Source organism: Gaeumannomyces tritici, assembly GCF_000145635.1.
Source record: "Gaeumannomyces tritici R3-111a-1 unplaced genomic scaffold supercont2.3, whole genome shotgun sequence".
In the NCBI taxonomy this organism is placed as follows: domain Eukaryota; kingdom Fungi; phylum Ascomycota; class Sordariomycetes; order Magnaporthales; family Magnaporthaceae; genus Gaeumannomyces; species Gaeumannomyces tritici.
This window is the reverse complement of record NW_008804547.1, coordinates 737,549-749,979: the sequence shown is the minus strand read 5'-3', so window position 1 is coordinate 749,979 and position 12,431 is coordinate 737,549. Positions and strand designations below refer to the sequence as shown.

The following is a 12,431-nucleotide window of genomic DNA, read 5'->3' as shown; positions in this document are numbered from 1 at the left end:
ACCTCTCGTCTCGGCTAGCTGCTCCTGCCTCCCGCCGCTACCGTCGCATCCATCGCTGCCACCCCCATCCCCTTGCCCGAGGCCCTGAGCAGACGCTGGCCGACCTCCTCTCGGCCTTTTCACCGGTAACTGCTCAGTCCCGCAGGGTGCCACTTCCGGGTGGCATTATCACATTGCAGGTGTCCCCCAGCACGTTCGGTTTTTTTTTCTCCCTCTCTTCTCCTCGCGTCCACCCTGGCGGCTGTGCCACCCCTCACGCCCCTCACACCCCGAGCTCGCCATCCCTCACGCCCGGTAGCATCAGTAGTTCTCAGATCTGGTTCGCCCTCCATTCGCCACCATGCCCTTGCACGTCTCACGGACTGCCGCTGGCCCGGGCGCGCGACCTTCACCCCATCCTCCTCCTCTCGGATCCAGCGGGCGAGGCCGGTCCAGATCCACAAGCCCATAAGCAAAAGAACGCAAGATGGATACGAATGGAGTACAGGGGACTAGGATATTAAACGTTAAAAGTGTACAGGTTCCAGGGATCAGAATTGTTAGTGCGGTGGATCAACTAGGGGGGGGTAACAGGGGGGATAAGGGTACACAGGGTGCCACACAATTTGTAGTAGAGATCAATGTATGTTGATATCTTATCTGTGGGTGACGATTCTAGTGGGTTCTGGCAAATGGAGGTGCGAGTAGCGATACATCGATTTGGCGGGATTTTTTATGGTGGAAAATGTATCGGGGTACGTAGCCTAATTAGGAAGGATCCACTGCACTAACAATTCTGATCCCTGGAACCTGTATGTACCTACCTCTGCAAGCCATCGATGGCTCCATGACAAGGTTCTGCCCGCTCGACTCCCATCCCACTTGGCACCTAAGCACCTGTCTAGTGCCATCCACCACCCTCTTGGACGGGCGAGGTGTGAATACTCATACTCTGTGTGATTATTACCGCAGCGTCCGGCACAAGACTCCAAGGGGCGGCGCGGACTGCCTTGACATGTCGTAGAATCCAAGTAACACAGGCTACGAGGCTTCTAGGCGGCTGTTTCACCCTTGGCGCCGCGTCCTGCCGTGCTACGTGGGACCTCCAAGAGGGACCGTCCACATTTTCGAGCCTTGTCTGCGTTGCTTTCCAGGGTCCGGAATATGGGGGGTGGTATCTGCACCGAAAGCCCCGACGGCCAAGGTGACATAACCGGATTGGATAGATTGGCCGTGGGTTGGCCAAGACGATATCGCGACTTTTAAGGATAACCCGACCTGCCTAGAGGAGAATGTGATGCTTGCCCACCGCAGACGGAGGCAAACGATGCAGCGGACTTGTCGCGTCGTACCTGCAGTAAACTGAAGCCCACAACAGGTTCTGTCACGTCACAACTCGTAAACACCGCCGTCCCGTCGACATCGTTTTCAGCGACCAGCATGCCGGCCAAGCCCCAAATCTGGGTTAGGCCACCGCACGGATAGCAACGGAGCCACGCGGTCGCCTCTTGGTGCCCTCCTCTCCGCCGTGGGCAGGACAGACGGGGAACAAACCGCCAGCCTGCACCTGGGCCTGGGCCCCATACCCCTCATGCCCTCCACCCTTGCATGCCGATCCCGTGGACGCTCTGAAGGGGGTATTACGACACATGTCGCGTAGGCATATGATAGAGGCGTCCAGAGGTTGCTTGTTTGTCTGAAACTGGCGTCTCTGAAAACGTAGGTCTCGCCCGATGCGACGCTGGGTGGCTGGGTGGCTGTGTTAGCTTGCAAACAAGAAAACGGCTCTTTGGGGGGTGTCCTCGCCCCGACGAGGTTGATGTACCAGTGTTATCGTCCACCCATCCTATCCAAAGGCCCCCAGCCAACCAGATCCGAGAAGTCTTGCCCGTGCCGTCACTCATTTCGCACTTGTTCATGGCCACGCAGCCATCCATCATCTATCTCGTAAGCGCGCACAGGCGGCCCAAAACAGCGAGTTGACGAGCCCTCGAACACGGGACGGACAGACACATATGGCAACATCACCCCAAGCTTTTGGCACACGAGCGGGGACTGCTGTTCCATCCACTGGAACGCAGCTATGTCCTGACTTGCCTGCCAGCGCCCCCGGCTTGGGTGGCGTCTTGGCGTTTGCCTTGGCAATGTGGTCGATGGCGGTAGGCTTGAGCCACCTTTCCGGCCGGCACCGAGCCGGGCTTGTCGGCAGGTCGTGGAGGGAAGCAGATGCAACCACCACGGGCAACGCGCTCACACCATCACGGGTTTGATGGAGAGTTAGCTGCGCCACCTTAAGGTCTTCTCCTTTCTAACGTTGGTTGGGTTGGAAGCCGCCATGCCCAGGCCCAGGCAGATATGGGGTCAGGACGTGCCTGGGGGAATGGGGAATGGGTGAGGCAGAGAAGGCGAGAACCACAAAAAAGAATTTCGCCGACTGAAGTGCCCACCGGTGAGACTGAAGATCTTAGCAGTTCAGGCGAGGGGTAACTATTAATAGGGGTGGACGTTTTGCTGATCAGAAAGCTTCGCTACCGCAGTGCGAGAAATAAAAGGAACGAGAAGGAAAAGCTCGGCCCCGGTTCCGTTATGCGGCCTGTTGACGGAACGTGCCCCCACGCACGCATTCCCCACGTGCGCGGGCCAGAGTTTACTCCGTACTGTGTACATGCAATAGAGCTTGTCACTCAAGTGCAGAGCACAGCAATGGGGCCTGTGACAGCCTGTGCAGCTTGAATATCTGGAATCACCAAATCCCGCCATTCCAGATACGACCATCAGAGGGGGAAATTCCACGCCTATGCAGCTGGCGCATCTCGTACTCTCCTGGTGTGTACCGCCTCTCCTGCATCGAGCCGGGCGCACACAGTCCCCAGCTGGCCGAATTAGGTCCAAAACCATACTCCCAGGCCCTCACCTCCGCATTCCGATGCCCTGACCCTTGTCCCATGTCCATGCTGCGTGACGCGACGCGGGACATGGCTCCCGATGCTCGCAAGCGGACTTGTGGGTCAGCCGAGGCCGTCCAGGCTGAAGGGCGTGTCGGAGCGGTGACAGCCACCCTGCCACCCAGCCGAGCCAGGCCCCTCGCCGCCGCCTCCTGGTTGGATGGAGGATGGAGGCCGGCAGGAGGCCAAAGGCCCGACGGGAGTCGCAGGGGGAAAGACGAGGACGAAAGACAGAGGAAGAGAGCGCGACCCACCTCCCGCAGCCACAGGACACAGGACACAGGAGAGGGGACGCCTGCAGTGGCACCTCGCCCAAGACACAAACACAGAGTGAGAGGTGTGGGCTCCCCGTATCCTGGTTTCTCGTCCCGGCGGCATTATTATACCTCTGGGTTCTAAAGCAGGTGTCAGATACCATGGAGGCTGCATAAGTCCCTGGAGATAGTGCACCCCCCGCCTTCCATCTCACCACCCACAGGCAGACAGGGCACCCCGCCGCCCCACTCCACCTCGAGGGGCAGCATGGGAGGTCTCAAGATGGAGGCAAGGCAATCACGGCGACGCAGCTGCACATGGCCCAAAACGACCGGTCGCACCATGGCCGATTGCCATGGCTGGTTGGCCCCCCCTTTCTCTTTGGGACGTTGGGGGTGGCTCGTTTTCTTCCCTTGTTCTTAAATCCGTCGCCCGGCCTGCTTACGGCAAGCGTCGGGGTCGTGGGAAGGAGGTATCGGCAGAGGCGACCGGTGTCTTGAGCGCTGCTGCTGCTGCTTCTTCCACTTTGCCAGCCAAAAGAAGTTCAAAAAGTACAAACCCTTTGGGCGGGCCCGCAACTCGCCTTCAGCGGCCACCCTAAAATAACGACCTACTCAACATCCAACCGAAGCTAGCATAGCCTGGCCTGCCCACCAGCAAGGACCCGATTCCATCCTTAGTCTGTGGCTTACCTCTGGTGCTTACCGGGCATCCAGAGGCAGTCAGACCGCTCTTACCGCCTGCCTGTCCACCCTCTCCGCCGCTGCGCACACGCACATGCATACGCACATGTGCTCGCACGCTGCACCACTCCACCGGGACTCGACTCGACTCGACTCAAGGCTGCGTCTTTGACCTGATTAAAGCAAACAGGAGCAAGCAGCAACTCGGGCGAAATCGGCCGACCTTTGACGCACGCAATCACAAGAGCGCCCAATCCGCCGGGGCGGGCACTGCAGAGCAAGAGGTGTCGTGCTTCGACGTCTGGTCACGCCCATAGGTTGACTCGACTCGAATGGTACTCGGCAACGACTTAGAAGCCCGACTGCCTGCTTGCGTGTACTTGTGCTGTGCCAATACCAGCCTCCAAACCATCAAATTTCCATTATCCTTCCCACCGCTGCCACCTCTGTCAACCAACCGGACCACACCACATAACCCTATTGCGTGCATCCCTTTTTGGTTTTGATTATTTGACTTCGGCTGCCCTGGTTGCTGGCAGCCAACCACTTGGTCTTGTCGCCACCATAGCCGACCCCATTTGGCAACTGACACCAGAGCTGGGGTCTCTTGGCACCGACTATCTGCTGCTGAGCAGACACAAGCCGTCTGTGCATATCCACACCTCCCACCCACACCCGCTGCCACCCACCCACCAGCGCCAGAGCCTGCAGACACTGGCCAGACCGCAGCGAACCCACACAAAAACGATGGCAGCGTCCCACCTCGCCGAGTTCCGCCTGCGATCCGGAAGCCTCAACGTCCAACCCTCGTCGTCGTCGCCTTCGTCCCCTTCGCCGGTCGCCGCCGCCGCTGCCGCACACAATCAGCACGTCCGCGCCGCCAATGGCAGCAGCGTAAACGCCCCCATGGCTGCTGCAAACCAGAGATTTGACGGGCCAAGGAGCCCTCCCAGTATGTGCCACCCACCCCTCTTGACCCTTTCATTTTTCCTTTTGTTCCTCGTCGAATTTTGTGTTTCCTCGCGTCGTTGTTGGCCGCCTTTTTGCGCATTTCACATAGCTTCGCGACGTCAGGCAGGTGGGCGGGGTGTCGGGCGTAGGGCGGGGAGACGACTGGGAGACGTGCGCTGTCACGGCAAAAAGACGACACACACTCGCACCACACCCAATGTCTAATTTTTCTCTATATTCTTGACAAATTTCCCGGATAATCCCCTGCTCCTGTGTTTCTCCTGTCTCCATCTACCTACCTACCCATCCTTTCCTATTCTCGTCCCTTTGTGTTTTGTTCCTTTATTCGTCTCGCAGCGCTGCCGGCAGCCGAGCGGTGCCAAAATTTTGTCGTGGAGCCCCTTGTCCGCACCCATCTGCCCTCGACCCCTCTCCTCGCTGCCTGGGCTTGCGCTGCAGCCTCCGCTCCGCCCTCTCCGCTTTGCAACTTTCTTGCTTTTATTCTCGAGTCGCGGCCGACTTCGACGGCACAAAAGCCATTCAAACACTCTCGGAAATTGCGCAAACATGTCTCAACTAACAACTCCCGCCGCTTCCAATCGCGCAGACACCTCACATGTGCCTTGCAAGTTCTTCAGGCAAGGCGCCTGCCAGGCGGGCAACGCCTGTCCATTCAGCCATGACCTGAGCATGGCGGCGGAAAACGTCTGCAAATACTTTGCAAAGGTGAGTTGCCCTTGCCCTAGTCCCATCTGTTCTTCTTCCCTCTGTTCGTTCTCCGCGGCTCCTGGTTTCTGGAAAACTTGGAGAGCCGTAGGGTGCGAAGCCCAACACCCTGGCCGACCCGGTCCCGATGCCCGTGCCACCAGCGCCTCCAACTTTGTCTCTCCTCCGCTTGTTGCGCCTACACAATGGCACAAAGGCAATCGGGGGCGGGCGGGACGGCGGAACACAAGGAGGGGCAGAGGCTGACGACCTGTGCAACGCGGCGTATAGGGTAATTGCAAGTTCGGTCCGAAATGCGCAAACATCCACGTCCTGCCCGACGGCCGTCGCATAAACTACGGCAAGAATGGCGTCACCGTCGCTCCCACGCCCACAATCAACCTGGGTAGCCGAGTCAATCCGAACACGTACCACCAGTCTTCCAATAGCGCCCTGACGAACTCGTTCATGCGTGGTGTCGACGCACCCGTTTCGCCATATGGGGCCCCGAACCCTTACATGTCGGCCGACGACCGCTATGCCCAGCATCATCTCGGCCGCCAGCCGAGCCTGGAGAACGGCCTGCCCACCATCGACACCACCTATTCTTCCAACCCTGCTTCGGTGTATGGGTCGCCGCGTGATGACGAAGCGAGCCGTTTTGGTCTCGGCCTCTCGCCCGGAAACGCCAAGGGTCTGTCGGTGCTCGACGCCCCGCTCCCGGCGTCGTTCGACTCTCAGGGAATCTCCCTCGCCGCGCGCTACGGCCCGTGGCCCTCATCCGTTCCTTCAAAATTTGGCCTCGAATCGCCCTCGGCTTCGCTCAACGCAGCAAAGGACGCGCGAACATCCGAGACCCTGAAACTCCTGCACACGTCAGCATTCGGCAGCAACGATCGTCTTTCGTCGTCTACATTGACGGCCAACGAGATGGGCTTCTTCGGCAGCGTCGGCGGTGGTCTCGCTACCGGCAGCAGCCCGCCTGTGCACTTGGGCGAAGAGTACTTTGGCAAACGTGCCATGCACTCGCAGCGCTTCGCAAAGCCCCGGATGCTCAGCGCCAGCGCTCCCAAGGTCGACCGCGATTGGGAGGCCGAGTTCCTGTTCCTGGAGGAGGATTATGTCCCTAGCGCTCTCGCAAACGATGTTCTGACTCCGCAAGAGAAAGCCCGCCGTGGCTCGGTGCGTCTGGACGAGCCGGCAACCGGTGGCGGCAGCGAGGCCGCATCCTCGTCGCTTCCTAAATTCGGAAGCCTTGGGACCAGCCCGAGCAGTAGGTGGGGGCCCATATTCCAGCGGCAGCGTTCCGATGACGACAGCGGCTCGGCCGAACCCGGCATTATCCCGGGAAAGTCGATGAAGTACGCGACGTCCGCCTTCGGCCATGTGGGCAGTCCACTGAGGAACTCGAGCTTGGCCATCGACGTGGAGATGAATGGGGGCTTGAGCAGCCTCACCAATGGCGCTTCTCAAAGCCGCCGGGCAGGCAACGACTCTTTCTCGGCACTCACCCAGCAGTTGCAGCACACGAGCCTGGGCGAAAATGGCGATGTGGTCGGCAATGGTTCTAGCCCGCGTCTTCACCCCAACTCGGCGCGATCGACCAGCGGGCTCGGGTACGTCGCATCCTCTGGCCTAGCAGCGGCGCTCAAACAGGAGCGTGACGGTGGCAGGGAACATCGTGGCATGGAGCGTCATGTGAGCAGCGGCTCTATCGGGTCGGGTAGGTTCACAACCCCGATCGACGAGGAGGATCCGGCCTTTGTCTTCAACATGGAGGAGGATGACCCCTCATCGGGGCAGGGTCAACAGCAGCAGCAGCAGAGTCAGCAGAGCCGAACTAGGAAGCGGATCTCAGGCGGCCTTGGCGCAAATGGCTGGATCTCTTATGCCGGCATTGCCGCCGCTGGCGCACGGTCCAGTGCCGTCAACGGGAGCAAGCCGAGGGAAGTCCCCGGGGCTGTCGAGGCTGTTGGTGGCCGATAAGTCCGGGTCGACAGGCTGCCAGAAGACAGCGCATCTCCACCGCTATGGGAGATGTGCACGAGTTCTCCTTTCTACATGCGACAAATACCCTCATAATATTGCGCACATCAACCCGGGGCACAGCCGATCCCAGCATTTCCATTTCTTGGCTATTCCATCAACTCGGTTTGCGTTTGGCTATTTGGAATTACCTCGCCTGGATTTGGAACGACGAGACGTACGAGATGCCACGAGTGTATACGAGGGCTTTTCGGGAATAACGAGGAAGCCAACAAAAGAAGCAAAAAAGAAACGAACAAAAAAATCTTGCATGATTGGGGGAGATACACAAATCTATACAAACAGGCGGTTCCCTATACATGTCCAAAGGGTTGCTTAAAAGGCCGCTCAGGGTGGGGGTCTGCTGGTTTTTCTTATGTCTCGCGTTTTGGGTTCTTTTATTTCGCACGATTTGCTGTTTTTCTCAGAGATGCTACTTATTCATTTGGACTCGGGTCATGGCTTGTTCAGGTACTTCCATCTTGAGGATATTTCATAACGAGATTCCTATCGCTTAGTCCGGGCTCCCCATTGACTATTGTCAGGTCTGGGGGTGTTTTGATCTCGGGCATCGCGCTTTCCTCTCTGTCCTTTGCGTCCTTGCCTCTTCTCTCCCTTTGCTTCTAGTCCATCCCTAGGCTTTATGTATTGGGCGGCTACGGAGCGGGCGCGCCATACAACGTCGAGCTACATGTACCTGCTTTATGAAGCGTCCTTCTCACCATATCTCCTTGACCGACCTCCTCTCCCTCGACAGTCAGGAGCGCTACATGTGCGTGAGCATTCCGGCTTGGAGTTGGGCTGACAAGAAGAATAAGAAGAAATACGATTTATTAGGGGATTTAGCTGGATTACCGTTCCGCGGCTTTGACTATGGCTCCTGGCTTTGGTAAGAAATATGCAAATATGATATTTCTAGCCTCATTCGCCGGGGGTCAAGGACCAATGGGGGCTGTGGGCGTAACTTCTCCCTCTCAATTAGCGTCTGTTCTGTATTGTATCACGGTGGATGCCGGATGTTGTGCTCGTCACGCTCAATGATCCCCTGGGAAGGCAAGCGAATGCCGAATCAAGAAGAAGAAAAACACAACACCAAATATTCCCTAGAACATGCGCGCCATGAGGCTCTGCTCCCCCACGGCTAGGATCAAACTTGCAAGTCTAATTGGGGGACAGTAGCTGCTCAGCAGCACCATCACCAGCTCGGCGACGGTCTTGATCTCATCGCCATCCCCGTCGTTTGCCCAGCCTTTTGGCGTAGCTGCCGAAGAGGTCGCCAACGACGGTGAACCTGTCGACGTTCTGCGTCGAGTCCCTGCTGGTGCCTATGGTCTGGCTCTTTGCCGCGTTGATGGCGCGCTCCCCCTCACCCTCAGTTCTTGGTTCCGTGGCCGGCTACCGGATTCCGCCACGGCCGCGCTTTGCGCCCATAATCGTACGCGGTGCGAGCTCTCGCCAGTGAAGCCGCGCCTGGTCAAGTAGTCGAGTTGATGGTGCTGTGTTGTCTACCTTGAGAGGCAGAGACCCATTCTCCCGCCCAACTTCCTCCTAGACGACCCGGTCCTTTTCGACCCAGACCTGCCCCCACAGGGCGTTCCGAGGTAGGACTACGCATGCGAGAACATGGATACTGCCGTCGACCTGCCATCGCTCATGGACGTCACCTTCCGCACCGAGTACTTGGATGTGCTCAAGGAGACTGCAGCAGCCTGATGGCCCTGGTACCTTGAGGCGTTAGAGGGGTGAAGGGCAAGATATGGAGCCTTGTTGCTTTCGTGCACCTGGGTCTTGGTAAGTCGGGCGCCGCCAGCCAGGGTCCGGGGAAACAAAAAGCCCAAGGCGGACTCTCCTGGCTGACTTTTAGCCGCAGGGCTTCATTGACTGCCCTCATCGATGCGACCGGGCCAGTGACTTGGAGAGAAACGAGTTGTACGGCCTTTTGGTACATCTCCTCGGGCCTGCCAATGATGATACCATAGGGTGGCTGGTCCTCGCCTGCCTCGACGAGTGCGACGAACCGTCACGCAGCTGGTTTCTCTCGAGACTCTCATCCTCCATCGCGACCTCGGAGCTGACGTGGAAGTTAATTCTGACCCACAACCGAACCGATAGCGGCGACGGGATGAGGACGGCATTGTCTAACCTCGCTTCTGGCAGTCGCTGTCAGGGGCAGGGTACCCAACAAGACACGGCCGAGCCCAAGTTTCCAGTATTGTATAGCCTCGACCTCGATGAGGTTGGTTTCACCGCCTCGGCAAGCCATCGCGAGAGGCCCTTGGCGTCCCTTGCCGTGAGAGACTCGGTGCGATATCCACAGAGCGCGGAGTTTTGGACAAGATTGGAGGGCATGACGGAGGCCCAAGACGCTCTGGCGGCATGGATCGAACTTAACAGGAAGGGTGCGGAGAAGATGGCGGCAACACTGCTTCTGCAACCACTCGCTCTATCCTTCGCATCGGTCTGCAGAGCAATGTTGGACGCTGTTCCTCTCCCGAACCAGCACTGGGCTCGGGGGGCCATGGCGTGGTTGGCGTTTTCCTTCCGGCCGCTGATGGCGGAAGATGCAGCGGCAGTGATAGGTATCCCTCGTCACGGGCTGGGGGAGCTCGACAGACCATGCTCCAGTGGCGACTTGATGGCTGCACTTCGCAAAAGCTTTGGGGACTTGATCTATATCGTACATGGCGAGTTATGGGGAGGTCCAAAGCTCTGGCAGACAGTCAATCTCGACTCCAGAGAACCGGGCACCGAAGGACTCTGGTACGAGTTTGCCCAGGAAAGCCAAGGCCACGGGGAGATTACAAACATGTGCCTGCAATATCTCAGCAGGCCGGGGATGCAAGAGGACCTGGAGAAACTCGGCTCGGCGGGGCAGGTCTGGGCAGAGGACGTGCAGGATGAGACTAGGTCAGGCGCCGCCATCGACTTCCTGACTGACGACAAGCTGAGAGAGCCATGGGCGCGCGCGTACCATGCGGTAATTCGGGGGTCAGCGGAAGACACAGCCTCGGAAAAAATCTCTTCACTCCGAGTGTGTGCATGGCTCGGGTTCGATCACCTCCTACGCCGCTTTGGTGAAGGAGCGGGGAAGCAGGCGTGGAAGCAGGCGTGGCAGCAGGCGGCGATGGACGCCGCAGGACACGGTCGAATTAAGACGCTCCGTTCTATCTTGGACATGGAGCCCGCAGCGGGCGTCGGGTTAAATTCGGAAAAGGCGATCTGGGCAGCCATGTCGTCTAACAACGAGGAGATCATTCTCGCAATTCTGGACAAGACACCCGTCCAAACGGACTCCTCGCCAGCCTGGGTCTCGGACCTTCTACTTCAAAGCTCGAGGCTTGGATTCACCGCTGTCGTCAGGAAGCTCCTGGGCCCTCCATGGAACGCAAGCAGTGCTGTTGCAGGCATCTCGGGGCTCCTTCACTATGCCGCCCGAGGCGACCACCTAGAAATCGCAAAGTTGTTGCTCGACGCCGGCGCGGACGTGGAAGGCGTGCTGGGCTCCGATCCTCTCCCAAACCCCTCTCATAATCGCATCCGAGAACCTTTCTCCACAAGTGGCCGAGCTCCTTGTCAGGCGCGGCGCCAAGACGGATGCCACAGCCGGAAACCGGTCCTGGACGCCGCTGCAGTTTGCCGCCGACAGCGGGTGCCCCCTTGCCGTTAAGAGCATTCTCAACCGTGACAGCCTCGACCGGTACGAGCCGTATGCGGATCATCCGCTGGCGTTGGCCGCGGTCCAATGGCCACCGGAGGTGTGTCGAGGCCATGTGTCTGGTGGCCGGCAATTTCGAGCCAATGGTCGGTTAGAAGACCCCTTTGGGCCATGCGGTAGACAACGATGACATGGACATGGCCCGCATGCTGCTTGGAAACGGGGCACAGGTTCGAGGGCAGCACCACACCGACTACCCGGGAACGCAATTAATCCACGAGGCCTTGAAGCGAAATAGCAAGCAGATGGTCGCCCTCCTCGTCGACAACGGCGTCGACGTCAACGTGCTAGGTAAATCGGTGGAGTACACGCCGCTATGGCAGGCCGCACGCCGGGGGCTAACCGATATGGCCGAATATCTCCTGGACAATGGCGCCAAAGTCGACAAGTGCGGTGAGCGTGGGGAAACGCCGTCATTCGAGACGGCATATAAGGGCCATGCCGAGACACTGGAGCTGCTGCTGCTGCGGGGTGCTGACATGGAGGCTATATCGCATAGCGGCGAACGACTGATGGATAAGGCCTTCCGCAGCGCCGAGACGGTGAGGGTGCTTCTGCGGTACGGCGCCAAGTGCAACAAGTCAAATTTCCCCTTCACGCCGCTGTGGGAAGCGGTGACAGAAAACTACCCTAACACAGTCCGGTTGCTACTGCACGATGATATTGATGGTCGCCTCGACAGATGTGAACTCGAGACGGAGGTGGAAGGCTCAACGGTGTTGTCAGAAGCGCTGAGCTGGAGATACGACGACATTGCACTTGATCCGCTGGACGCAGGCGCCAACATCAATTGGGTGAGCCGGTCAAGTGACACCCCTTTGCACTTGGCCGTCGAGAATGGCAACGAAGCGGTGGTAGTAGCTGCATGCCCGAGACAAGTTCGGGAGAACGCCGTTGAACAGGATTGGGCGCTACACGCCGGTCAGCGCAGTGCGGGCGCTGATCTGTGCAGGCGCCGACGTCGAGTCTGTCGACAAAAATAACCACACACCCGTCTGGACGGCCGTGATGGCCGGCAATGCGGCTGTCAGCCGGCTGCTGCTGGGAGGTCGTTTCAAAGCCAAGGTCAACATCTCGGAGGGCTCCGTCAGCGACAGGATGACCCTCCTCCAGTGTGCCTGCCTCTATGCCGCCCCGGCGGCGCCGACGTCAACATTGACGTCCCCGGTCTCT

The 12,431-nt window shown here is 58.7% G+C and overlaps 5 protein-coding genes across 5 annotated transcripts in view; 4 read left to right on the top strand and 1 right to left on the bottom strand.

Moving 5' to 3' along the window:
• Positions 1 to 1,444: 1,444 nt before the first annotated feature.
• On the bottom strand, positions 1,445 to 3,523 carry GGTG_05329 (hypothetical protein; the record flags this gene model as incomplete). Its single annotated transcript, XM_009223128.1, has 4 exons — positions 1,445 to 1,728; positions 1,939 to 2,228; positions 2,799 to 3,219; positions 3,394 to 3,523. 4 exons carry the CDS (start codon positions 3,521 to 3,523, stop codon positions 1,445 to 1,447), a joined length of 1,125 nt encoding a protein of 374 aa, XP_009221392.1.
• Positions 3,524 to 4,194: 671 nt separating this feature from the next.
• GGTG_05328 (hypothetical protein) lies at positions 4,195 to 4,838 on the top strand (the record flags this gene model as incomplete). The annotated part of the gene is made up of 3 exons (XM_009223127.1): positions 4,195 to 4,236; positions 4,498 to 4,732; positions 4,816 to 4,838. 3 exons carry the CDS (start codon positions 4,195 to 4,197, stop codon positions 4,836 to 4,838), a joined length of 300 nt encoding a protein of 99 aa, XP_009221391.1.
• A 542-nt stretch (positions 4,839 to 5,380) lies between these two features.
• GGTG_05327 (hypothetical protein) lies at positions 5,381 to 7,504 on the top strand (the record flags this gene model as incomplete). Its single annotated transcript, XM_009223126.1, has 2 exons — positions 5,381 to 5,539; positions 5,810 to 7,504. 2 exons carry the CDS (start codon positions 5,381 to 5,383, stop codon positions 7,502 to 7,504), a joined length of 1,854 nt encoding a protein of 617 aa, XP_009221390.1.
• A 743-nt stretch (positions 7,505 to 8,247) lies between these two features.
• Positions 8,248 to 9,079, top strand: GGTG_05326 (hypothetical protein; the record flags this gene model as incomplete). Its single annotated transcript, XM_009223125.1, has 2 exons — positions 8,248 to 8,319; positions 8,723 to 9,079. The coding sequence occupies 2 exons, from the start codon at positions 8,248 to 8,250 to the stop codon at positions 9,023 to 9,025; spliced, it is 375 nt and encodes a 124-aa protein (XP_009221389.1). The 3' UTR covers positions 9,026 to 9,079.
• Positions 9,080 to 10,349: 1,270 nt separating this feature from the next.
• GGTG_05325 (hypothetical protein) overlaps positions 10,350 to 12,431 on the top strand; it is a gene marked incomplete at both ends in the record, with an annotated part of 2,676 nt that continues 594 nt past the window's right edge. Inside the window, 3 exons of the mRNA XM_009223124.1 lie at positions 10,350 to 10,898; positions 10,993 to 11,298; positions 11,429 to 12,179. Of these exons, the coding sequence (XP_009221388.1) occupies positions 10,350 to 10,898; positions 10,993 to 11,298; positions 11,429 to 12,179 (1,606 nt within the window). The remainder of the gene's footprint in view (positions 10,899 to 10,992; positions 11,299 to 11,428; positions 12,180 to 12,431) is intronic.